Below are 27882 nucleotides of genomic sequence, written 5' to 3' on the forward strand. Positions count from 1 at the left end.
TGACTGTAACACTGTATGACTGTAAAACTGTATGACTGTAACACTGTATAGCTGAATCACTGTATGACTGTAATGCTGTTTGTCTGTAACACTGTAAAACTGTATGACTGTAACACTGTATAGCTGTATCACTGTATGACTGTAATGCTGTTTGTCTGTAACACTGTAATACTGTAGCGCTATATGACTGTAACAATGCATGGCTGTATGACTGTAATGCTGTTTATCTGTAACACTGTATGACTGTAGCGCTATATGACTGTAACACTGCATGGCTGTAACACTGTATGACTGTAACACTGTATAGCTGTATGACTGTAATGCTGTTTGTCTGTAACACTGTATAACTGTAAGACTGTATGACTGAAACGCTTTATGAATGTAATGCTGTATGACTGTAACGCTGTATGGCTGTAACACTGTATCACTGTTACACTGTATAACTGTAGCGCTATATGACTGTGACACTGTATGACTGTTACACTGTATGACTGTTACACTATATGACTGTTACACTGTATGACTGTAACACTTTATGACTGTAACACTGTATAGCTGTAGCGCTGTATGACTGTAACACTGTATGACTGTTACACTGCATAACTGTAGCGCTATATGACTGTAACACTGTAAGGCTGTATGACTGAAACTCTGTATGACTGTAACACTGCATGGTTGTAACACTGTATGACTGTAACACTGTATGACTGTTACACTGTATGACTGTAGCGCTGTATGAATGAAACGCTGTATGACTGTAACACTGTATGACTGTAACACTGTATGACTGTAACACTGTATGACTGTAGCGCTGTATGAATGAAACGCTGTATGACTGTAACACTGTATGACTGTTACACTGTATAACTGTAGCGCTGTATGACTGAAACGCTGTATGACTGTAACACTGTATGACTGTAGCGCTATATGACTGTAACACTGCATGGCTGTAACACTGTATGACTGATACACTGTATGACTGTAACACTGTATGACTGTAGCGCTATATGACTGTAACACTGCATGGCTGTAACACTGTATGACTGATACACTGTATGACTGTAACACTGTATAGCTGTATGACTGTAATGCTGTTTGTCTGTAACACTGTATAACTGTAAGACTGTATGACTGAAACGCTTTATGAATGTAATGCTGTATGACTGTAACGCTGTATGGCTGTAACACTGTATGACTGTTACACTGTATAACTGTAGCGCTATATGACTGTGACACTGTATGACTGTTACACTGTATGACTGTTACACTATATGACTGTTACACTGTATGACTGTTACACTGTATGACTGTAACACTTTATGACTGTAACACTGTATAGCTGTAGCGCTGTATGACTGTAACACTGTATGACTGTTACACTGCATAACTGTAGCGCTATATGACTGTAACACTGTAAGGCTGTATGACTGAAACTCTGTATGACTGTAACACTGCATGGTTGTAACACTGTATGACTGTAACACTGTATGACTGTTACACTGTATAACTGTAGCGGTGTATGAATGAAACGCTGTATGACTGTAACACTGTATGACTGTTACACTGTTTAACTGTAGCGCTGTATGACTGAAACCCTGTATGAATGTAATGCTGTATGACTGTAGCGCTATATGACTGTAACACTGTATGACTATAGCGCTATATGACTGTAACACTGTATGGCTGTAACAATGTATAACTGTAACACTGTATGACTGTAGCGCTGTATGACTGTCAATGATAAAATATAAAATGTGTAATCACTAATCCTAACATAATGTTAAAAAAAAACAGATAAACTATCACCATGAGATCACATTACATGATAACAAACACTTTGTAATACTTATTTCTAGCCTGTGAATAATCCACAGTTCTGCCTCCTGTCCTCCATCCTGCTACTTATTTCTTTTATCTTAAGCACGTTAAACTCATGCTCATCCCTGCAGCAGAAAAATAATCACTACTCGTATTCATTGTTGGAGGCTGGGCTAATGTCTCCCTCATCAGTCAATGCTTCTGTGTTTATAAAGGTTGCTGCCAGAGATCTTCCATGTCTCGCTTTAACAGGAGCCAGTTCAGACAGATTGATGTTGTCATTTGTTACGAGGGTTGTCTTGTCCATAGTGTTTCTGCTGTGCTTAGAAACCACTGCATCCAGAAAGTCATACTTCGGGGACAGAGTTCCACTCTCAAACAGATATTTGGCCAGATGTGAGAAAGCTGCGTTGCTCAATAGTGAAGCCAGCATGGAGACAGTCTTGTAGGGGAACCTCTGTTCTACGTAGAGCTCCACTTCCTTGGTGAGATGATGCACCTTTTGCCGGGACTGCCAGCCGGGGTAGTAGATGAAAGGGGGCAGTCTGAGGTAGGGTTCCCCCCCACCGATCCGCAGCAGCAGTCCGAAGAGGTATCCTGCCACGGAGCCGTACGTGTTGGTGCCCTTGACGAACAGCACGCACAGAAGCTGCGGGAAGATGATGATGTACACTAGATCTGAGCTCAAGTACCACAGACCGTAAACAGAACCAGTCAGAAGAGCCATAGCTGTTGCCAAACCCCCAAACACAAAGATGGTGATCCTCATAACCCACACAATCTCTCTGTCAGAGGCCTGTGGAGAGAAACACACAAGTATTGAGATAATGATACTTTGCAAACTACTGAACAATAGAAACATGATCATAAATGAACCCATAACTGGCATAATCTTGGCTCACTGTGGCCAGTGTGACATAAAAGCAGTGTTTCATAATATGACATGCATGCACACAGAAGAACAAACATGACATTAAAGTATCTCGTGATCAGTTTGACATACACAACACATAATATCACAGCATCAGTCTATGTGGACTTTGGTCACAGTGTGGATGATGATTTGTAGATGTTAATCCAGCTCTTTTTTTTTTAAGCCAAAACTACAACGATATACTAATAGGCCTACAGTACATAAGAAAAACATGGAGGTGTAACAGGTTTACATAGAAATGTAAACACAACAAACTAATAAAACACATTGTGATCAGTACCAGTTGTTATTGTGTTACTGAGAATCATTCAGGGGTATCTGAAGGTTATATTACAACTTGTGTTATCACATCTCTACCTATCAGAGACCGAGCATGTCAGCAGTATCGACATATTTTAAAGTTGCAGGGTTAAAGTTGAAAACTCCAACTGGTACACCATCACCATCCGCTGCCATGGTCTGTCAGGCAAAGCCTTAGGTTTTATGTGGAGAGAGGCATCTTGGGCCTGTTGGCCTTCCATATGCTCTCTCCAGTCTCGTCTTCGGCCCCGCCCCTCTTGTGCTCTCGTTAGCTTCCCTTCAGTGTTTTATTACCTACATCTGCCCATTGTTAATTATCATTTGTTACTTCTGCTATTTAATGTCCTTGTGTTTGCTGTCCTGTGCAGTTTCGTTTTGGTTCTTGCAAGCTATGTTATGCTTGCCTCAGTCCACATTCTTGCAGTCCCAGTCAAGCCTTGTACCTGTTAAGTGTTTTATTTTGATATCCTGTCTCTTGTTTTTTGTCGCCTCGTGGAAAGTCCTTGTTTTAGTTTTGTAATTTGGATTGTTCCGTCACCGTTTTACCCCATCGTGGGTCTTTTTGTTTCGCTTAAATAAATCTATAGGTATTACACTGCTGCCGGGGCTTGAGTTCTCCTTCTGTGTCCAAACTGTGCCACGGACTTTGAAAAGGCTAATGATAGTGCCAAAGCACGTAGTAGGCTATTACAAAGAATATAATACTATTCAAGGCCTCAGATGAGCAGCCATTCTCTCTGATAAAAGACACTGAATATTGAGCTGCATGACATGATGTCAAACAGACAGACCTCGCTGGAACAATACACATTACATTCTGTCATTTAGCCAAAACTTTTATCCGAAGCCACTTATAAGTGAGGTGAACAATAGAAGCAATCGGTACAACCCAAGGACAACAATGCATTGTGGGACAGTCACAGCGTGGCAGTCGTGGCCTAATGGTTGGAGACTCGGACTTGTAACTCAAACGCTGCCGGTTCGAGAGCACAAATTCGGAGTATGGAACACCATACTTGGCCTCACATCACTTTCACAAATTGCAGTAAAACTGCTTTCAGTAAGCCTAACTAGTGGTGGGCATAGATTAATTTTTTTAATCTAGATTAATCTAGATTAATTCCAAGATTAATCTAGATTAATCTAGATTAATATGGCTCATTTGAATTCTGCCGAAGGAATTCAGAATGTGTGCTACCCAAATAATGACTAAAAGTAAGTCTTTGAGAACGGGTGTCTAAAGCCAGGTGGCGCATTAGACCAGGGGCTCATCTCCTGTTTCCAAAATGCATCACAAACTGCTTGAGAAAGCTGTTCTACTATGATAATTGGTGATGAAAATTAAATTATGTTCAATAAAATGAACTTGTGACTCCTGAGAAAGGCGCAGGCTCCCCGTGACCCGAGGTAGTTCGGATAAGCGGTAGAAAATGGATGGATGGAAAATGAACTTGTGTTTACTTCCGCATTAGCTAAGGGATTCTTTGCGTTTAGGTGGTACTTGAGACTGGAAGAGCTCCTACAGTACATTTACATTTAGTCATTTAGCAGACGCTTTTATCCAAAGCGACTTACAAAGAGTGAGGGAGCAACAAGCGATATGTCATACAGGAGCCATAATACATTAGATCTCAATACAAAGTTACTGGTTTCAACTAAAGCTAGACCACTACCTGTTGAGAGAAAGTGTTTTTTTTAAACCAATTCCGCATTGCACAAGGTGCAAACAACCTTAGTCTTGTCGATGTTTCCATTGGGAAGCTTTTTTAAAATTAATATTCCCTGAAGCAAACCCGGCGGCTTCATAGCTGCATCCATGTTAGCACGTCACGTTTGATGCGGTAATTTCACAGTAACGTTATGTTGTGTTCAGACCAAACGCGAATGGCGTGTCAAGCGCGAGTGATTTATGTGTTAATGCAAAGAGACAATAGACCTACTTGCTGCGCGAATGAAGCCCTGGTTATGAGATGATGAGGCGGATTCTGCTTCCGCTTCCGCGAATGACGCGAATCACGCGAGTTGAAAAATCTCGTTCTCGCTCCGTACAGTGCAGTTAAGCTGGTATACATCTGCGCTAAAATATCAAGGTGAAAGTCATCATAGCTTGCGTAGTATAGACCCAGCTGCCAACCCAACTTTGAGAATAGATTAACGGCGACAATTTTTTTAACGCGCGATAATAGTCTCACTGCGTTAACGCCGTTAACGGCCCACCACTAAGCCTAACACATTATAAACTATTTTTTTGTCTAGTATAAAGTCTACTAACGTGAACCAAAGCGGGTCTTATCTACACGACAGATGAAGTTATTCTCTTGACCACAACACTGAAGCATCTGCATACAGTAGATAAGAGCTGAAAACGCACACCACAGCTAAATCAAACACTGCTGCTAAACACATTTAAAGAAACTGAGTCCATCCCTCATTGTAGTACGTCAAAAGTAGTAGATGGAAGATTGAAAGTTTTTTGTAATGTTGGTTTGCACAGATATTTAAAGAAGAACTAAGCTTACATAAACTGCGTTTGGACGTTTTCATTATAATGTGTATTCCACATTTACACTCTCTGTATTTGGTGTGTTACTATCAATAAAAATGTGATTATTCATGTTCATTTAGTAACCAGTTCTGAAAACTTTTAACTTTTTTGGTTAAGCCGAGTGCATCCTGAATGTTCTTTTTAGTACATCACTACTTAAAGCGCAGATGACTGAACACCCACAGATACCACTCCAGATCTTCACAATTCCTTTTCTTTTAATATTGAAGCAATCATTGAACCTCACAGTATCATGAACTTACTGATTGACGGAAAGCAAGCTGGTAAATATTTCTGGCAAACATGGAACTGGCAGAAAGAATGGAGGAGTCCGCCGATGACATCACAGCAGCTGACACCGCCCCTAAACCAAAGAAGGAAATGAAGGAAGGGCAGAGGTGTTGTAGCACAATCGGCAGAATCATTTCAGATTCATCTTTCTCCACTGGAGGAACCGGACCGTAGGACGTCTGATTCCAGTCTGAAAACACAAACACAACCGTACATCAAAACACATCCGCACCAGTGTACATTTCTATGCATCTTAAATGCCAAAAATCAACATAAAAGAAGATATTTTGAGAAATGTCTCAGTGGTTTTGTGTTCATACAAAGGAGCTCAATGTGGTTCAGTGCTGTTTTATTATCAACATTCTTCAAAATATCTTCTATTGTGTTCTGCAGAAGCAAGAAACTCATACAGATTTGTGTCATAGTTTCAAGTACAAACAGTGTTTTTGGCTGATGAAGTTTTAGTTTTACAGAGTTGATGTTCTTGTCTTCTCTCTATTTGTCAATCACGTGCATCAATTTAAAGGTTTATCATCTTGGAATGCTCCGATCCACACTTTACTCTCATTCAGGTGAGCTGAAATACACATCAGGTCACTTCTCATCGTTGACTTAGAAATCTGTTGTTTCTATATTCATTTGGAGATTAAATGTGAAATTGTTCGAATGTAAAAGTATAATTAAAACAATAATGTTATGTGCAATTAATGGAGATTAATCACAGTAAAAAAAGGGAGATTTTTTGATCCATTGACAGCACTCATAAGTTTATATTTAGTCCACACTGGATGAAGCGCGACGTGACAACTCCATTAGAACAAGCCGTGTGTCGAATTTATGAATCTGATTTTATAAATCATTATCATTATTGAGATCATTCTGGCTCCATATTGACACGCTGTGAGCTGAAAGATGCATTTATCTGTTTGGCAATAACATAAAAACAGCCCATTAATACAGAAAAACTGTCATAAGTTACTAGATTGTACCACATTGATAACAGGGTTGTCGTAGACGCTACCCTCCGGTGTAATATATATAAACTATCCTCACAAATATTGGACTTGAATATTATTATTTAAAACTAATATATTTCAAAGAAATTACATGAAATATGTTACCTGTAAAATGTCAAAGATATTCACACAATAATTTGATTTTAATTGCTTGCTGTTTTTTTACCAGAGCAACACACAAGCGCTCTTTTCCATGATAGAATGTTGTTGGGTGTTGATGGCAAACATCAGCATATTTATGTGCGTAAATCAAGAATTGAGAGTTGAGAAAGAAGGTCAGTCCGCATCATAAAACAGATGAGCTCAGATGATCCGGGGTGGGTTTGTCAGGTGTTTGTTTTCATCGCCTTTTCCAGCATCACATGAGTATAACCCAGAGTTTATATTCCATGTCCTAAAAAATGCCTCGAAGCTGCACCTGCGCTGTATTACTGTATCTATTCAGTGTGTTGTTATTAAAAAATACTGCAAGACGTGTAACGGTACAGTGTATTTCATCTCATGTGTAGAGGGTGTAAACATCTGCTTCTTATGTGAGACGGTCTGTCATTAACAACTTTAATGAAGTCCCTGTAGATTGTGAAATATAAATGACAGCAACCATCTGGAGTCACCGGCACGCATGAGCTCTGTGTGTGTGCTTGTGGTGAAATCCCCTGTCATTCACATTCTCCCTCTTATAAACAAACAGATAAAAAGATTTTGATGCAGGTCTCTAACTGAATCGACTACTCAATAAGACTGGGATTCTCTTCTTTTCTCTTTGTTACCTGTGGAAGCTCCTATAGCTCCGATCAGGACTGAAGGGACGGCCATGACCAGACATCCAAACGCAGCCAGAAATGACAGAACTTGAGCATAAGTGGCTGAAGACGCAGAGAGAACTCGCTGAAAATACACCTGCCAGGGAATCCCACCCAACATCTGACAAGAAACAAGAATCAGGAGATCTTCACACACAGTTGTCTGTTTCTGTGTGTGTGTGTGTGTGTGTTAGCGTTGTTTAGAAATGATCTCTGAGAGAGGTGAATGTGAAGGTTCGTTGTCACGGACTTACAAGAAGACAGAAGTTATCAGCCCACATCCAGCCGTCAGATGGATGGATCTCACCCAGCCAGGGCGTCTGAAACACTGCGTTGACTGCGGTAACACTGATGTCTGACACAGCAGGATTGGACAGTGCAAACGGCACACTCATCCACTAAATAAACAGACACAGAAAGTGTGTCATCAGGAAAACATCTGACGTCTCAAACACTTTCTGCAGAAAAACACAGCATCAGTATCACTGCACGCAAGAGACGACGTGTGTGTGAATTTTATTTGAAAATGCAGAAAGGTTTGTGTGATGCTTTGGTTTAGTGGTAGAATGAGGGTCACAGAATACAATATACAGTAAATAAATCATTATGACGATGGACAATCTAAACTGAAAATTTACCAATCCCAGAAAAATGCAGAAGAGTTGAACGACATCTGTGTAAGCGACAGAGTAAAGTCCTCCCACCAGTGTGTAGAAGACTGCTATGAGCGCAGACACCACCACTGACACGCTGATGTTTATGTCGACAATCACACTCAGTGTGGCACCTGCACAACAAATACACAACTGGGTTTACATCATCCATACAGTATCCACACATAAATGTCATTCTATAAGCCCTGTGTGACCTGTACAGTCTGACTAAGCATCACACACCACACAAGATCACAGACACACACAGAATAATTCGGCTGATGTACACACTTTTCCCACTGCACTTAACACCGGGTGTCTTCATACTAAACACAGATTTAGCAGGGAGAACCCTGGATTCCAGTGCTGAATGTATGCGGTGTGAATGAAGCGGAGGAAGAATATTATATAATAATAAAAACAACCAAACAAAAACTGGACAGCTCTTACCTCATATCACACTTTTTCAATAGAACAAATAACGTCACAGGAGGCTTAAAACAGCCAAAAAGGATTTTTTCTCAGATGTGGAACAGCGAGGTGATGGGTTTTTTAAAGCAACTACACACTGTTTTATTCAGTGGATTTGACACTGACGTGTTTATCCAATCATGACTGTTGACACTCAAATAAAGGGGTTCAAGGAGTCATCCAGGGGAGTCTCTGACGAGTGCCTCAGATTATTGTGACATCAAAAGTGTGCTTTGTTGGGGGTTCTCTGGCATAACAAACGGCATAAAGTTTATCCATCTGTATGAAGAGGTGATGAATGATGATGAGGAGGAGGAGGAAGAACACATTTGTGCTTTACAAACCCAATGCTGACAAAATTGCAGCAGACCAGAATAACTCTCCCAGTAAAGCAGGAATAAAGAGAAGTCCACCCATTCTCTTCCCATAGAGCTGCTGGAAAGGGTCCAACATAGTCACATAACCTCTAGAGCGCATGGGTTTGGCAAAAAATAACCCACCTGTCACACACAAGACCAGACAAGAGAAGAGTTGAGAAGAGATGTGTGTTCAGATGACTGCTCGTATCTGACTTTATCTGGTGATACTGCACAGAAAACTCTCCATTTCAAATGTGTCTATCTGATAAATGTTGATTTTGATTTACAGACAAGAAGTATAAACTCTCTTTAATAGAGTTCTTTACAGTAATGTGATATTGAAGTGAAGTCATCTCACCTACGACTAAACTAAGAGCGTAACCGAACGGTGCCTGAGCCCAAGCCAAGCCAGAGCCGGGCAGATACACCGACTCAGCCGTGCCGTTTATATAACCCCCACCAACCCATGTTGCTGAAACGAGAGAAAAGAGGAAAACATCACACAATTGTGCATGTGTGTGAGTGAGTGAGTGAGTGAGAGTGTGTGTGTGTGTGTGTGTGCATGTGTGTGTGTGTGCGTGTCTGTGCATGTGTGTGCATGTGTGTAAGTGAGTACGTGTGTGTGTGTGTGCATGTGTGTGTGCGCGTGCGTGCGTGCGTGTGTGCGTCTGTGCATGTGCGTGTGTGTGCGTGTGTGTGTCTGTGCATGTGCGTGTGTGTGTGCGTGCGTGTGTGTGTCTGTGCATGTGTGTGCATGTGTGTGCATGTGTGTAAGTGAGTACGTGTGTGTGTGTATGTGTGAAATTGAATGATCTTGCACAAACTATATGTGTGTGTTTGTGTTCCTCAGCAGTATAGGCCTATTACACTATAAATGGCATGATTAAATAAAATAATAAACATTATATTTCACCAAACACAGAGGAATAAATATCTCTCTTGAATGCGTTTCATTTTAAATGAGATCATGAATGAATAATGCAAGAACAATATAAAGCCTCAGGCTTTTTTTCTCATATCAGAATTATAAAGAACAAGGGCTGGACTTTATTTTCATACGTTGCTTTTATCAGACCAGTATTAGTCGTCTACAGTACAAAATATACGTAATAAATGCAATATACGCGTTTTGCCGTCAGTAATTAGTCGATGCGTTTATTAACGCTCCATTACATTTTAAAATAATTCATTTTTCCTTTTACTTAGCGCACATATAATTAAATTTGGACAAAAAATGAATGTACAATAATATATAATAACATTTTAGACAACAATATAAATAGTGACTTTATGAGATGAGATGTAAGACTCACCGGTCATTGTAAATCCACCGACAAATAATCCGATGTCTCGACCCCCGACCATGATCGACTCACTGCGGGTTGATCCGTCTGATGTCCCGGACCTCTTGTTCTTCCACGCTGCCCAAATCCCCACCATTAAAATCAACAGATAGAAGATGATGATGGCCAGCAGTCCTTCTACATGGATGGTCATCTTCACACACACCTGCACACACATGTACATAAAGAAGACTGATGGGCTTCATTTTTAAAAAAACAACTACTTAACACATATCAACAATCATGTCCTAAACATATTCCCTTATAATAAATAGTGCATAAAGCCCGAGAACAGACTCGTGTACGATTTTATATCTGAGAAAAAAGGTTTGCGTTGAGATGAGCGAAAGAAACTTTTATGTTTTCATAGCAATGTTGTCTGGTTTCTGTCATAGACTGTGTTCATTTGTATCATGCAATCGGTAACAAACACGTTTCAGATCAAATCTTTTTTAGTATTAAACGACATTACAGTTTAAAATTAAACTAGTTTTTAAATGATGTTCACACTGAATGAAGAGAGTAAACTGTGAATAATGAGAATAATGTTACCTGACGTGAGAGGATGAAGATCTTCAGATGCTTTTTAATATCTATAACTTCTAACGTGTCCTATTCCATTGACTGAAAAACTAACGCAACACTATCCAATAAACAAACGTTACTCTGATTTTCTGGTTTGAAGTAAAGAACACGACACAGTTAAGACAGTCTGACAGTTTTTATTTCTGCAGCAGATCTTAAAAACCCTGAACTTGTCGCCACCTGCAGGTCAAATGTGAGAGTAACATTACACTTCTCGCTGGAACTCTGAGAGGTGGCCAATGGCCAGTCAGAAATGCTCCAGATCATCCATCTGATTAATCGGCTGTCCACTACATTTCCCATCATGCATCACGGGCTAACTTTCAGTCTCCAATTCGCAGGGGAGTAGTGTATTATCTGGGGACTCGTGTGATTTAGAAAGTACCTCCAGACATCTGTTTTTCACACGGCGATCTTCTTCTGAACCTGTTGGCAGGTATTTATGACCCAGCACCCGATATAATATTAAAACATTACATTTCAACACAGCCTCCATTGTTCGCGATCGGTGGTTAAACCTTGAGGTTAGGATCAGGTGTGGGGGACCCACAGGACCAATGACAAAGCATCATTATAAGTGAATGAACTAATTAGAAGTCAAAATCTCACAGGGAGTCGAAATTCGGTCCGATTAGGGTGAATATTCGTGGTGTAATTCATGACCTTCCGGTTTTAACACAAAGGGAATATCCTCATGTCATCATTTCAGCACGATTCATACCTCACTCTGTCACGTGACACTCACTGAACAATGCTTGTGATCAGGTGCACATAAGTGACCATAAATAACAGACCTGGAAATGCCATAACAAGCCAATCAGAACTAAGTATTCCCAAGTGCCATGTTCTAAAAAACACATTTTATTAAAATAATCCTTTACACAATTTTGCATTGCTGCAAGCAGCTTTCCATACATTTAGGGAGCAGTTACTGTAGTAAAGAGAAATACTTATGAAAGACACAGAACACGTGGTATTATAATACATGATATAATTGCAGTTTTTCTTCATTTGAAACTAAACTGAAGTTTCATTAGTTTGTAATTGGATTGTAATTTTTATTCATAGTCCTAGTAACAACCGTGTATGTGGACATTTTTTGTGAAGTATATTAATAGGAGTCATGACACAGCTCTGCCTGTGTTTCCCTGATTATTGTGGACTTTTAGTTTGTATGCCCTTACGTTGTGTTCCCGTCTAGATCCTTTTCTGTCTCTAAAGTAATGCTCATTGGCTCTCCCCATCAGAAATGAAATGCAGGCTCTATAACTCTTTCTATCGAGTTTGCTTCCTTGGAGTTTCAAAGCAAACAAAATAATCTTGCAGTCATTTTTGATGCTTCACTGTCATTTGGGCCATTTATTCAGAATACGGTCAAGACCTCCTTTTTCCATCTGAGAAATATAGCCCTTTCAGTTGCTGAAAGGTTGATAAATTCCTTTGTTTTTTTCGCGAATTGACTATTGTAATGAAAAACTCCATTAACAAACTACAATATGTTCAAAACTCAGCTGCCAGAATTCTGTCTGGGTTCAGGTTTTGTGATCATATTTCTCCAATGTTGGAGTCTCTACACTGACTCCCTGTAAGATACTGCATTGATTTTAAAATCCTTATGTTAACGTTTAAGGCTTTGCATGACCCGGCTCCGCAGAACCTGTCTGATCTGTTATTGCCGTACACACTATGTCAAAATCTGCGCTCTTCTCAGTATGGTCTTTTAGTGGATTCTCCTCATACGCTCCTAAACTCTGGAACTCTCTATCGGCAGGCAGGGAGACAAATTCTCTTGCGATTTTTAAATATTTTCTTAAAACATTTTATTTTAAGATTGCTTTTACTGGATTTTATTATTTGATTTTGTTGTTGTTGTGTTGTTTTACAACATATTTTTTACAAATTGTGTTGTTTTACCTGATGTGATGTCATCTGTGAAGCGCTTTGAGAAATAAACTTTTAATTGGTCTGTACAAAATAAATGTATTATTATTATTATTAGTGTTGTAGTTCGGTGTAGTTCCTTTTTCTATTGGTTCTGTGTCATGATCTGTTTCACAAAAGGGTTCATTTCTCGAGGCTTCATTTGCTCACAACACCTCCTGCTGGCCAAAGAGTGTAAAACACGCAGATACATTACAGATGTGCCTGATGTGGCCTCTGATGCGCTGTATTTTGCGCCAGTTAAGAGTTAAAAATATCGATGAAGAATAAATGAATCTATGTATGTGTAACAGAGTCAAGCCAGTGAAGTGCTGAGCAAGTATGTAAACCTCACTCCTCTGCCTCAAGGACTCTCTAGCGACAGACGCTTGATACTGCGGTCTTTAGCCTCCTCGCTAGAGCGCCCGACTCCCGTGCAGAACCCCGCCTGGAGCAGGTGTGGTTCGTTCCGTCACATATGTGTTTACAATGTGTATCTTCTGATGGTATATAATGGTTGTATAACATAACTGTGTAATAAACGTATTGACTTGAAATGATCGGTGCCATCAAATGTGTGTAAATCAATTCTGTAGTCATAGGCAGAAGGGACAATATTGTTATTGTAAAACTGGTCAGATGGCGGTGAATGTGTTTGTGTAACTTAGTTTATTTGGCTTTAGAAATGTCGCGGCAACATTTGAACCGCTTACTGAACCACTCAGGCGGAAGAGAGGCTTCAAACGTCATATATGACGTCATTGGTCTAAAGCGATACAAGTCTCGATTGGAGCTTCACTGAAAGATTCCGGGATTCCTCGAAACAGAACGTGACGTCACTACCGTTTCCTGCCTGTTACTCTGTGTTTCATCAGGACCGAGTTTTCAGTGTTTCGAGTCAGATCAGTGCCAACTGCCATTACTCGGAACGGGAAGGGAATTTAATGCTCAATGTCCCGCCTTCCAGTAAAAAGAGCCAATAGGAAACGGATTAAGACTGATGATTCTCAAGGGCGGGGCGCCACGCGAGGCACTTGCCAACCAGAAAGAATTTGGTTATAGTGCAATTTAAATGAAAGAAAGGTTATGGTACAGCTGATGTCAGGTTCATTTGTTGGTCAGAAAAATGCCATTAAATGTGTTTTTTCCAAGCCGAGCGGCTCTTCTGGACTCTGATGGGTCCTGTGCACTGCATATGTGTAGATTGGTGCAGTGATGACGTCTTTCTGTAGGTGGACTCTGAAGTCAGCGCAGCACTGGTTAATGTAATCATACATTATTCCCTTAGATCTGTGATGAACATCTGTGTTTATGATGTTGAACGTTACATGTTTTGTCTATCAAGGTGATCTTTACAGATGAACAAAAGCTATTTATGAAGCCTAATTACAATCGGCAGAAGTGAAAAGCTAATATGAGACTACAAACAGACTATACATTACAGTCACCACCACCAATCCTCCGACAACTCTTTCAAACTTTATTCAAAACTTGTTCCCTGGTAATTAATAACTCCGTGAATGAATCCGCATCCATGTTTTTAGAGATTTGATCCTATGTTAGACATGACGAAGCTTTCAAAATCACAGGTGACCTGGAGGTGCAGAAGCTTAGGGTGCCTCTGACAAAAGTGCCCTTTTCACGAACCAACAGGCGGGGGTGACACTCATGCACCTTCTCTGGATCTGTTCCAGGAGTTAGGAATGATCTGCCTGTTGCTACAAGATCAGCAGATTCTGTGGCCATCTTTAACACATCTCTTCCGTCAACACCTGACCCATTACTTCAGGACTCTAATGCGGATGTGATTGGACAAGAACTTTGACGAGAGGCTGAAGTGTAGTGTGATGTCATGGAATATCTACATTCGTTTTGAAAGCTTATATCTTCTACATGCTAATTTTGTCAGCACTTTGGAGCATAACAGTTTATTGATGTTCTTATGGCTAACATGTTTTGAATAAAAGGAGAAAAAAATCCTTTTCACTTCAGTGCGTCTTTAACTCCATTTTAATATATTTTCAGCTGTGTAAGCCAAGGTCAAGTTCAGTGCATTTGTCTTGACATTTGAACAGTTTTTACTCTGATCATACATTTCTCATATAATATTATATAGAAATCACCAGATACATGAATACAATGTCCTGGTTATCTCTTGACCAGTGTACTACACATCTAACTCATACAACATTCCCGTGAGATTGTTTCACAGTGTTATTTCAGGATGGAGCCACAACATTTACATTGGACCATCTAGAAAAATTAAACTTCAAAAAGACGTCCTCAGAACGTGGTCAGAAAGTAATGTCAAACCGACCAAATAAAGATACAGTGCTTTTAAACCTGTTAAATAAAAAACAGGCAGATAGATAGGAAGATAAATTGTGTTAAAGAAAATATATCAGCACAAATAATAATAACAGCAGATCCTCACAATTGCTTGGACTAATAATCCGCAATAAATACACTGTATTAAGAATAACATTTGCTAGTGTAAATATTTTTATATTTAATATTTTGCACGTAACCATAAACATCAACAGTTATTATCTTTTGATTAACGTACATTATGGGAGCCAAACACGTTATTATTAAAGGTAAGAGGTCCACAAGTAACTGTTAAGAAATGCGATGACGTGCGCGTGCTGCCCGCCATCTTGCGGCGCATATGGGGAAATGCAGCCAATGACGTAATTCGAGTGCGACGAACAGAGGTGCGCATGCGCGGGGGTTAAGCGTGCAGGGTGAGATACACGTGAAGAGCAGTAAAAATGGCATCGCAACAAGAAGCAGAAATTATATTCGCTCAGAAACTCGCGTCCAACGAGAAACCCATCAGGAGTAAAGCGATACTGAAACTGCGTAAATACATCAGTGTGCGATCAGAGAGAGAGACGGGTAAATATATTACATCACATACTGTACTTTACTGTACTGAAATCGTGATTACATCAGTGTGCGATCAGAGAGAGATAAAGACAGACAGACAGTTTCATAGATAACATCACATGCTGTACATTACTTTACTAAAACCGTGCGCGTGTGTGTCTGTAGTGCGTGCGTGCGTGTGTCTGTAGTGCGTGCGTGCGTGCGTCTGTCTGTCTTTCTGTCTGTAGTGTGTGTTAGTTTAGTGTAAGCAGGAAAGCTGTGTGTTTTTATTAGCTGTTGTTGTGTTGTTGTGTGCAGGTGGATTCACTGAAGTCGAGCTGTTGAAGATCTGGAAAGGACTCTTTTACTGTCAATGGATGCAGGACATGCCTGTGCTGCAGGTCAACACACACACACACACTCACACACACACTCACACATGCACTCACACATGCACTCTCACACTGTTGTTCATTGAAGTTGTCATTGAATGTTGTGAATGTTTGCAGGAGGAACTGTCGACAAAAATTTCAGGACTGCTCCACAGCTTCAGGACCGTTGACAGCCGTGAGTTTCATGATGAAGTGTCACAGAATGCATTAATATTCAAATAATAACATTGTCAGGAAAATAACATTCACACACATGAGGCATGTTGGGTGTTCTTGAAGTTTGTAAATAAAGTCAGAGAGATGAAGTTTGATGAAGCTGTTCAGTGATTTCTGCTGTTGTTGATGTAAACACACAGAGCTGCTGTATTTTAAAACATTCCTTCAGACTATGAAGAGAGAGTGGAACGGCATTGACAGACTGAGAATGGATAAGTTCTACCAGGTCAGCACACTTGTAGCATCTGTTTGGGACTTAAGTCTTAAGCAGTTGTCAATCATCATGAACAGTTGTTGTTATGTGCTAGTCGTGATGTTTCTGCTGTTTTCTGCTCTAGATGGTGCGTTTTGTCTTTCGGGAGATGTTTAAACTGCTCAGACAACATGACTGGAAGTCCAGGTAACTGCAGACACCATGTATTGATGCAATTGTTCTGATATCTATACAAATATAGTCTTGTTTCCTCTTTGTGCATTTAAAAGAACGGAATCAAGTTGTTGTGATGAGCTGAAATATCTGAGTTGTGTGTTTGTGGTTGTGCTGCAGTCTGGTGAATGAGTTTCTAGAGCTGATGTCAGAACAGCTCCTACAGAGCTCCAGTTCGGCTCCGCCTGGACTCATTCTTCACATTCTGGATCTCTATATGACTGAACTGGCTGTCGTCGGGTCAGATATGGTAACACATACACACACACACACACACACATGTTCTCATGCTGTGATGTCGATCTGAAGTGTTGTTGATATTGACGCCGTTACGTCTTTCATTTGTTTCAGCTCACGGCCCAACAGAACCTGACCTTCATTGAACCATTCTGCAAGACTTTGGCCAAAACCAAAGAGTATGACATCATGCTTCTCATCTGTGTGTTGATGTGTTCTTGCTCTCGCTCATCCTCTCTCTCTCTCTGTGTGTGTCTGCAGTCGGGTGATGTTGAAGGCCATTGGAAGTAACATCTTCAACAGCATCGTGGATCAGGTTCCTTATGCCATCGAGGATCTGCTGCGAGAGATTGAGGAGTCTGGTCCTGATCCCATGAATCATACAGATGATGACGGTAGGCTCATAACACAATCCCTTCAGTAGTGTGTGCGCTGTATGAGGACACAGAGCTGATAGAAACCTTTGTGTTGCTGATCTCAGATCAGGAGGAAGACAGCGGGCTTGTGGAGGATGATCTTTCTGACGTGAAGGGTGTTAAAGATCACGATGAATGTGGACCCGTTCTTCAGGTGTGTTGAATGTGTACTGTGTGTGCGTGGGCTTTCTGGTCACAGACGTGTTCATCACGTGTGTGTTTTCATCTGCAGTTTGACTACGGTGCCGTAGCCGACAGACTCTTTCAGTTGGCCAGTCTCACATACATCCCCAGCTTCAACCGCTCCAAAATATACAAGTTTGTGAAAATGTAAGTGTGACTTTACTCGTCTCTCCTCAGGCAGGCAGAAACATTTGTTGTGTTTGACTTAATGGCGTTGTTTTGTCTTTCCTCATGTTTGCAGATTTCGAGACTTGGCTGAAGGTAAAATCTCTCGACTGATCTGGAGTCAAAATAGTTTCAGCATCACGTCTCATGTCTCTGAGTGATGTCGTGTTGTTGTTTGTCAGGTGTTTTCCCTCAGGATGAGATGGAGGAGGTGTCCACTGATGATGAGGATGAAGATGACGACAGGAGGAAAAAGAAGAAGAGGAAGAGGAAGAGATCGAAGAAACAGTCACAGGAGAAGACAGACAAAGGTTCATTTCTTCATTCTTTTTTGTGAAGTATTGTCAAGTTCATTTAAGATCAGCATTTACTTCCACCAATCAGATGTGTCAATTCAGCTTTCAACAGGAGACGTTTGTTATTTGACTCACGACAGCACGTTAACAGTCATGACATGTTGTTTTATTACAGTGTTAGATCAACATCATCCGTCATGATCACAGATTTCAGTCTCTCGTACAGATCGTCTTGTCTTCTGTGGAAGTTTCAGCATTTACTCCAAACCTTCTTTCTTTATCAGAACACAGCAGAAGATATTTTGAAGAATGTTGATAATCAAACAACACTGAACTCCATTGACTTCCATTGCATGAACACAAATCCACGGAGACCTTTCTCAAAATAGCTTCTGTTGTGTTCCAGTAAACCACATGTAGGTCAGAATAAATGATGACTGAAGATGGAGGTGTTGTGTAATGTTTGAAGAGTTCTGATGCAAAACCCTGTCAATCTGTCAGACCACTTCATTTATCATCAGGCATTCACTTCACATTTATAGCAGATATTTCAGATCAGGGTATTGATCGTGTTTGTTAAATAAAGTTTTCTTTTCTCTTTGTTGTTGTGGAACGTTCAGACGGGGAGAACCGCTCTGAGACGATACCTGAAGATCCATCACAAGAACCCAAACAAGAAAAGAAGAGAAAGAAGAAAGGTGTGAAGAGTGTTGAAGATAAAACACGATCAGATGCTGACAGACCCACAGCAGCCACCACACAAGAGAACAACGCCGAAGGGTTAAAGGTCAAAGAAAACCTGGTTCCATATAATGATTCCTCTGACCTCAGACCAGACGAGAAAGAAAGTGAAAGTGGAGCGGATGTAGAGACGAACATCAGTGTCCTTCCTTCAGCACTGCAGAAAAAGAAGAAGTTGAGAAAACTGAAGAAGACGACGACCAGAGATGTTCATGATGATGAGCAAACAGATGAAAACCAGACAGCACACATCAATTCTGCACCTGAACACACATCCAGAGAAGAAGAGCCGTCCTCAGATCCCTCCACGATCACAACACCACTGAAGAAGAGAAAAGTGAAGAAGATGAAGACAAGAGATGCTCATGATGGAGAGAAAACGGATCATTTGAAAGAAGAAAACTACTCTGGAGAATCAAACGTAACTTCTGCACGTGATGAAGAGCAGTCGTCAGATCCCTCCACACCGAAGAAGAGAAAGACCAAGAAAACCTCCTCAGATCAGACAGAAAACAACATGACAGCCAGAAAGAGTGAAAGAGTGAGAGCTGTGAAGTCTGAGGCTGAAGAGTCACATGAACACACAAACACCAGCCAGAAGAAGAAGAAGATGACAACACTAAAATCTCTAGAGCTGAATGGAGACACGACTGAACCCAAGAGGAGGAAAAAAATCATGATGAACGGACACACAGAGAGTGTGAAGAAACCCAAAACCCTCAGTGTGAGTCTCAGTGTGAATCTCTCTCTCTCTCTCTCTCTCTCACTCACTCACTCACACTCTCTCTCTCTCTCTCTCTCTCTCTCTCCTTCTCTCTCTCTCTCTCTCTCTCTCTCTCTCTCTCTCACTCACTCTCTCTCTCCCTCACACTCTCTCTCCTTCTCTCTCTCTCTCTCTCTCTCACTCACTCACTCTCTCTCTCTCTCTCTCTCTCACACTCTCTCTGTTGCTCTCCCTCACACTCTCTCTCTCTCCTTCTCTCTCTCTCTCCTTCTCTCTCTCCTTCTCTCTCTCTCTCCTTCTCTCTCTCTCACTCAAGATTCAAGATTCAAGATTCAAAGGAGCTTTATTGGCATGATAAAAGAAAATTTACATTGCCAAAGCACAAGATTAAATATAAACATGCAGAAATACAGATTAAGATCAAAAATAAGATAGAATAAAATTAAAAGTCTATAAGTAAAAATCTATATATATATACATCTCAATATAAACAGAAAAACAGTTTTAATTAAAGTTCTCAATAAGGGTGATAGTGTCAGTTTGTGTGTGTTGTTCTGTCAGTGTTGTGTTGTGTTGTGCTGCTTGTTCTTTGGTCGTGGCAGGACTTGACATATCTTGCAGCCAGGTTTGAGCTTCTTGACTTTTCTCCCAGTATGTATGAGATCTTGTCCTTTTGTTGAAACTGGTCAAAGTCTTTGTGTAAGTTTGTAAACTGGGGGAAGAATGTTTCTCTGATGTGTGTGTAGTTGGGACAGGAGAGGAGAAAGTGCAGCTCTGTTTCCACTTGATTGTGTGTGCAGTGTGGACACAGTCGCTCTTCTCTCGGTGTCCATGTGTGTCTGTGTCTGCCCGTCTCTACAGTGAGCTGGTGATCACTGAGTCTGTACATGCTCAACACTTTTCTTAGTTTAGGGTCTGATACGCTTGTGAGGTATTCTGACACTTTATATTCTCTCTTTAGTGACAGATAGCATTCCAGTTTACTTTGCTGAGCTGTTGCTTCTGTCCAGTGTTGGAGATATTTCTCTTTTTGTCTTTTGATCATTTGGTTTGTCTGGCTGGGGTTTGGGGTTGACTTGGGCATGTTTGGGGTTGTAGAGTTAGTTGTGAGATCAGTTGGATGAAGGGGTTTCTCTCTGGGCTCAGCTCTTGATGACTTAAGGCTTTGTGATGGAGTGTGTCTGTGTCGCTGTTCTTAAGGTGTGTGTAGAATTTTAAAGCTCTTTTTTGTATTTTAATGATTAGAGGATACAGTCCTAATTCTGCTCTGCAGGCGTTGTTTGGAGTTTTTCTCTGTACCCGTAGAATGTTTTTACACATTTCTGTTTGCAGAATCTCTATTGGGTGTTTGTCCCATCTGCTGAACTCTTGGTTGGCGAGAGGACCCCAAACCTCACTTCCATACAGCGCGATTGGTTCTATAATTGATTGTATTATTTTCAACCAGATTACGGTTGGGATGTCAATTTTGATATTCTTTTTTATGGCGTAAAAGGCTCTTCGTGCCTTGTCTCTCAGGTCGTTCACAGCCTTGTTTAAGTTTCCGGTGTTACTAATGTTTATACCAAGATATGTGTAGTTCTTGGTGTGTTCTAGGGGCACGTTGTTTAGTTTGAAACGCTGATGTTGATTTTGGCTACTGGGCTTTTTTTGGAATATCATGACTCGAGTCTTCTTAAGGTTAACCGATAGGGCCCATGTTTGGCAGAAAGTGTGCAGGGTGTCCAGATGTTGCTGTAGACCTTCTTTTGTGGGTGACAGCAGCACCAGATCGTCTGCAAACAGGAGACATTTCACTTCGGTGTCTTGTAAGGTCGGGCCGGGTGCTGGTGACTGTTCTAGAGCTCCAGCTAATTCATTCATGTAAATGTTAAATAGTGTAGGACTTAGACTACAGCCCTGTCTCACTCCACGACTCTGGGAGAGAAAGTCTGTGTGCTTGTTGTTTTAACTGCAAATGTGTTATTGGTGTACATTGATTTGATGATGTCGTAGGTTTTTCCTCCGATGCCGCATTGAATCAACTGAAGAAAAAGTCCCTCATGCCAGATTGAGTCAAAAGCTTTTTTGAAGTCAACAAAGCATGAGTAGAGCTTTCTTTTATTTTGGTTTGTTTCTTTGTCAATTAAGGTACGAAGAGTGTATATATGATCGGATGTGCGGTATTTGGGTTGGAAACCAATTTGGCATTTTCTCAGGATGTTTTGGTTGTTTAGATATTGGAGAAGTCTGCTGTTAAGAATGTTACAGAGGAGTTTACCTAGATTACTGTTTACACATATTCCGCGGTAATTATTAGGGTCGAATTTGTCTCCACTTTTATGGATTGGAGTTATGAGACCTTGGTTCCAGATTGTGGGAAATATACCTGTACTAAAGATGATATTAAACAGTTTGAGGATGGCGAGTGTAAGTTTTTGGTCTGCGTGTTTAATCATCTCGTTTAGGATACCGTCGATACCACTTGCTTTTTGGGATTTAAGTTTTGGTATATTTTGTTCTAGCTCAGCGAGTGTAATTGGATAGTCTAAAGGGTTTTGGTAATCTTTAATTGTTGACTCCAGAGTGCATAGTTTGTTGTGTAGGTTAGTTTGTTCATGGTTCTTGTTTATTTTACTAAAGAGGTTTGAGAAGTGCTTTATCCATACGTCTCCGTTCTGAATGGGAAGATCTTCATGGTGGGGTTTGTTAAGTGTGTTCCAATGTTCCCAGAAGCGATTTGTTTCTAGAGATTGTTCAATTGCTTTTATCTGGTTTTGTGTATCTTGTTTCTTTTTCTTCCTTAGTGTTTCCTTATATTGTTTAACTTTTTCATGGAAGAGTTGGCGTGTGTTTACATTGTCAGCATCTCTGTGTTTCTGATTTGATAGAATTCTTACTTCTTTTCTAAGGTTTTTACACTCCTTATCAAACCATTTCTCATTTACCGGCTTTTTGTTTGGTTTTGTGTTAGTGGGTTTTAGGTCAGATAGCGTTGCAGATATTGTAAAAATTTGGTTAATCCTGTCTACTGCTAAATTTACACCTTCATAATTGTGTGGAAATGGGGTATCGAGGAATTTATTCAGTAGGATTTGAATTTTTGGTTCACGAGTTATGCTTTTGTATGTATCTTCGCAATTTTGTTTCCACCTGAAAGTTTGTTTTAGGGTATGGAGGTGAGTTTGTTTTGATGCCTCTGTGTTAGGTTTGGATCTATTGAGGTAGAGAGTGATTTTACTGTGATCTGACAATGGTGATGGTGGGCTGACTGTGAACGCTCTGAGGGAGTTAGGATTCAGATCCGTGATGAAATAGTCTACCGTACTGTTACCCAGCTTAGAACTATAGGTGTACCTACCGTATGAATCTCCTCGTAGTCGTCCATTGACCATGTACAGACCCAGTGTGCGACAAAGATGGAGAAGTCTTAATCCATTTTTGTTTGTTGTTTTATCGTAGTTCAGTCTTTGTGTATGTGTAGGTATGGAAAGGACATCTCCTCCTGGAATGTGTTTGTCTCCCTTGGAGTGAACTGAGTCTGACTCTTCGCCTGTCCTGGCATTTAGGTCACCGCAGATCAGAACATTGCCCTGTGACTGAAAGTAGTTGATCTCCTCTTCCAGGATCGTGAAACTGTCCTCATTGAAGTAGGGTGACTCTGCTGGAGGGATGTAGGTTGCACACAGGAAGATATTCTTATCTGTTGAAGTGATGGTCTTGTTGATTTCTATCCATGTGTAAAACTGGCCAGTTTTAATCATTTTTGTTGAGTTAGCGTATTCAGATTTATACCATATCAGCATTCCGCCTGAGTCTCTTCCCTGGGTGACACCAGGCAGTTTGACGGATGGAATGATGAATTCTCTGTAGTTTGTAGGGCGACCAGTGGGTCCGTCTCCTCTACTCCATGTCTCCTGTAGGATGAGGATGTCTGAGTTTTTTGTTTCAGAGCTGAAGTCTATGTTTTTGCTTTTCAGTCCAAAAGCAGATGACCTCAGGCCTTGAATATTCCAACATGATATTGTAAATGATTTGTTATCCATAAGTTATTAATTTGTTTAGTGCGGATTTTGTCTTAGTACAGTAGGTGTGAGCAGATTAGGTTCAGCATCTGATGGATGTCTTTTAGCTCGGCTGTTGGAGCTTGTGCAGATGTCGGTGTGGAGTTTCTGCTCACTGTCTGGGCATAGCTTAGGCTGCTGGAGTTCTGTTGCATATGCCGGGTGGGGGGTGTAGGCAGCAGGGGTGGTGCTCTGGTCTGTTGGCTGTTGTTTTGGCAAGGAGGGGGGCCCAGTCTCTGGCTGTTTTTAGAAGGTGCGGTGTGGTTCATCCATGGTCTGGGTAGGGACTGCCTTGCTCCGTTGCTTCTAGGGGGGTTGTTTGTGTTGCGGTTTAGAGCAACATCTTTTAATTTCTTTGTAAAGATGGGGACAGACGCTCTGTACAGGTGTACATGGTCATAGAGGCATGTAAGGTCCAAGGTGGGATGATGTGCCAGGTGCACTTGAGGTTTGAGTGCACAAGTTCTAGAGAGATTTGCGTTTATTTGTTGAATTGTGTCTGGGTGGAAGTCTTTCCGTGGTAGCAGTGTCGAGATGGTGATTTTGGCATTTGGGAAGGTGGTTGTAGCTTTTTCGATTACCCTTTCGAGTGCTGTGGCCACTCTTTCTTGTTGTGCTCTCAGGTCGTTTGTGCCAGTGTGAATTATAATATGGCTTGGTGATCCTAGGTTGTCCTTGTTCAGTAGTCTGAGGGCACTGTGCGTGTTGGGGCACCAGAGTTTGGACACCCTTTGTTTGGGGAAGAGCTTTTTTTCGTCTAGGAATTTCCCATTTGAGTCTATCAGAAGGACAATATCTGTTTTCTGTGAGTCCTCGGTGGGTGTTGGAGTGTTGTCGGGTTCATTGCGTTGATCTGTACTGGGCAAAGGGTTTGGTGAAGATGGTGGGTTTTGGCTGGGTTGTGACAATGAGGTCTGTGAGCTGTGGACCGTTTGAAGGGTGACCTGTTGTTCTGGACCATTTTTGGAGTTGAGGGCTGTGAGGTGGGTATCTTTTTCGTGTTTCAGTTCTCTTATCTCCTCTCTTAAAGCAGTTAGCTGGGTCCGTTGACTCTCTGTCTGCTGTGTGATCTGGGTTTCCAGTGATGCCAGCTGAACCTTGAGCCTCTCCCTTCCTTGCACTAGCTGCTTCACTTCGGCCTGAAGTGAAGACAGTTCTTTCCTGATGTTGTCTCCCTCTTTTTGTTTGGCTGTGGGTTTGTTGCCGGATTGGTCTGGGCTTTGTATGGTTTGGAGAGAAAGAGTAATTTCTCTGAGCTGTACTAGTTCCCCCTCCAGGGCTGTAAATCTCTCTCTCATGTCAGTACAGTAGCAATGTGAATGGAGGTCCTTTGGTTGTTCTGCGTTAGGAGGATCTGTATGTTCTTGCTGATCATCAGAAACTGGGGTTCTGTCTGGTTCCTCTGTGGTGGGTTGCTCATTGTCGGGTTCCAGTTGTAATCTTCCTTTGATACTGAGGAAGTTTTGTTCGAAAAGACCTTGAGTGCTTTTCACTACAACTATCCCTGTTGTTTTGTAGATGTTAACATTTATCATTGTTACGTCATCCTCATTTTTAATTTTTAGCTGGAAACCCCCACAGATGCCTTTTCTTTCAGCGTTTGGGAATTCTGAGATGATGGCTTTGTGCCATGAATGAGGTCGGTTGGTGTAGAAGATCAGGTTACTGGTGCTACCATCTTTATGAAGGTCTGCGAATAAAGTCTCTGAGTTTTCTGTGAGTCTTTTGTTTTTGTAGACTTTCCTTGCTGTATCGTTCGTAACCTCTTTTGGGTAGTGTAGAGGAATGGCCTCCACACATTGGGGTTGTGCACTCATGATGAAATGGGCCGTTCGCACCTGTGTGGGCGTTGGTTGAGGAATGTCCTTTGTTTGGTCCAGTCGTTTTCTCACCTTCCAATTCACACCTCTGAGGCGTGGGTCATGTGGTTGAGCAGAGTTTGCTGCCTCAGTAACACTATTGTATCTTTGAGTAAAACTTTTAGTTTCTTTTCTTTTGCTTGTTTTGTTTGTTTGATTGTAGTTATTGTCGAGTATTTGGCACAAAGTGGTGGTAAATTACTTATTTTGGTACCTGGTAGAAGATAGACCTTGATAATCTAGTCCTCTTGTTATTTTTGGTTTGTTTGTAGAGCAGGATTGTTGGGTCGGTGTCCTTTGTGTCCTTTGTGTCCTTTTCTGATATTTTGTTCCAGAAATCCAGATTAAGAGTAAAAGTTTGATTTAAAAAACAACAGGTTCCGTTAATGAAGGTTTGTCTATGTCTCCTTTGTAAAAAATTCCAAGGAATTTCAGGTTAATCCAGTAGTAAAATATGTTTGTTGCAGGAGCTCAAGAGTGTGTGACCTCTCTCTCTGTCTCTCTCTCCCTCACTCACTCTCTCTCTCTCTCTCTCTCTCTCACACTCTCTCTGTTGCTCTCTCTCACACTCTCTCTCTCTCACTCTCTCTCTCTCCTTCTCTGTCTCTCTCTCTCTCTCTCTCTCCCATTGTAGTTTCAAGCCCTAGTAAACAGTATTTTGTGACTCTTCATCTCTCGTTAGAAGAAACCTGTCAAGCAGACCGATGGATTTGTGTTCAGTGAGAAGAAAAGTCCCACAGCTCTCTTCTGTAGATCTACACGCATGAGCAGGAGACGGCAGGTACACATGAATGATAACAGCACATGACATCACACACACACGCGTGTAATACATCAGTCTTTACAGTTATTTTGTGATTTTCATCCAGAGTTGCACAACTCCAAAATCAGAAACCAAAAAAGTGACTTTCGGGCTGAAGAATAATCAAACAATGGGTATGTACATCTACTCCAGAATCCGTCGCTGTTAAAATGATGATATTTATTCCGGCAGGTGATTCAAATATCTGTGATGTTCATTATTATCATTATTATGAATCATTTGTTTGAAGAAAACAATAAAGCACATATAAGTGAATGCAGCTGATTTCTTCAGACTTCTACGGTAAAGATTATTCATTATTGCTGATTATATTGTTAAAACATGAGTTTGAAATAACAATTGTTTTTATGAAACTGTTAATACATTTTTATGAAATTATGAAATAAACCTGGTGGTAGTTTCACATTGAAATATAAATATTTTTCAGATCATGTACTGTTATCTGTCCATGTGGTATTCTGTAAATGTTTTGGATTATTTTCACTTGTAGTTTGTACACAGTCAGAAAACAAAAACCTCATTCTCTCTCATCTGTTCTTTACTGTCGTCAGAATTCAGAAAGATGGACAGAAGTGCACTGGTGAGTCCTGGCGGTCCATCACGTGTTGCTTTTGACCCCAAGAAGACACCGGTGTCTGGAGTGTTGAAGTCGCCCACGTCATCTCCAGCGCTCCGGAGAAGATTCAACGCTGCAGATTTCTTTTAAAATAAAACAACTTGTTTCCATACGTGTAAAGCTCTTTTATATTCCAGTTTCTAATGTTCATTTGTGTTTCATCAGCTGGCCAATGTTAGAAAAAAAGAGCTTTATATTTCCTATAAAATTATTGTAATGAGTGAACAAAGATGATTAAAAAATATCACATCCTCACCTGTTTCAACCCATGTTGTGTAAAACCAAATGAGAATTATCAACATCACTAACAGGTGACAATAATACAAATACTTACAGACAAACTGGTCGTGATAATGGAGTGATTACACAGTTAGTGTTAATATGAATGAAGCCACACTTTGGTCTACCACAGGAATGCTGTGTATGCATGCATGCGTTTGCGTGTTTTGAAGACGTATGTTTTATTTGATAGATTTATTTCCCTTTTAATATCCCTTCAGGTCTTTCTCATCGGTTTTATTCATATCGTACTTCTCATTTATTGTGGTGTGTGTTTTGTATTTCTTACAGTTGAGGTTTTTTTCTCATGATGTCCACTTGGGTTATTTTAAACGTGTTAGAAATAAGTATTCAACAGAATTATTTAGGCAGCTAAATGAATAAAACATTTATTTCCATCTCTTACTCATGGTCAGTAGATGACGCTCTCTGTGTGTTCAGGACACTTAACTTGTGATCAGTCATCACTCAGAGGTCTCTGACAGGTCTCATTGAATGGAGGGGTTCTGCTGGGTAGCCCGAAACCACAAGCAGTTCTATCTTAGCACGGTTAAGTTGA

The 27882-nt window shown here is 40.8% G+C and overlaps 2 protein-coding genes across 4 annotated transcripts; one reads left to right on the top strand and one right to left on the bottom strand.

The window, feature by feature from the left end:
* Positions 1-1007: 1007 nt before the first annotated feature.
* Positions 1008-11354, bottom strand: LOC130427406 (high-affinity choline transporter 1). 2 transcript variants are annotated; one of them, XM_056754867.1, is made up of 9 exons: positions 11086-11354; positions 10504-10699; positions 9549-9662; positions 9176-9331; positions 8346-8494; positions 7962-8105; positions 7675-7828; positions 5861-6078; positions 1008-2614 (listed from the first exon to the last, which is right to left on the bottom strand). In XM_056754867.1, the coding sequence occupies exons 2-9, from the start codon at positions 10685-10687 to the stop codon at positions 1964-1966; spliced, it is 1770 nt and encodes a 589-aa protein (XP_056610845.1). In that variant the 5' UTR covers positions 10688-10699; positions 11086-11354; the 3' UTR covers positions 1008-1963. The 2 variants fall into 2 exon arrangements, with proteins under 2 accessions (XP_056610845.1, XP_056610844.1); XM_056754866.1 differs by lacking the exon at positions 9176-9331.
* Positions 11355-15742: 4388 nt separating this feature from the next.
* rrp1 (ribosomal RNA processing 1) lies at positions 15743-27299 on the top strand. 2 transcript variants are annotated; one of them, XM_056754865.1, is made up of 16 exons: positions 15743-15936; positions 16225-16307; positions 16416-16473; positions 16655-16740; positions 16853-16914; positions 17062-17191; positions 17293-17357; positions 17440-17573; positions 17660-17748; positions 17827-17924; positions 18019-18038; positions 18125-18253; positions 18859-19703; positions 26291-26386; positions 26475-26541; positions 26980-27299. In XM_056754865.1, exons 1-16 carry the CDS (start codon positions 15810-15812, stop codon positions 27132-27134), a joined length of 2244 nt encoding a protein of 747 aa, XP_056610843.1. In that variant the 5' UTR covers positions 15743-15809; the 3' UTR covers positions 27135-27299. The 2 variants fall into 2 exon arrangements, with proteins under 2 accessions (XP_056610843.1, XP_056610842.1); XM_056754864.1 differs by having other exon boundaries at positions 15744-15936; positions 26288-26386.
* Positions 27300-27882: the final 583 nt, after the last annotated feature.

Source organism: Triplophysa dalaica, chromosome 8 (assembly GCF_015846415.1).
Source record: "Triplophysa dalaica isolate WHDGS20190420 chromosome 8, ASM1584641v1, whole genome shotgun sequence".
Taxonomy (NCBI): Eukaryota; Metazoa; Chordata; class Actinopteri; order Cypriniformes; family Nemacheilidae; genus Triplophysa; species Triplophysa dalaica.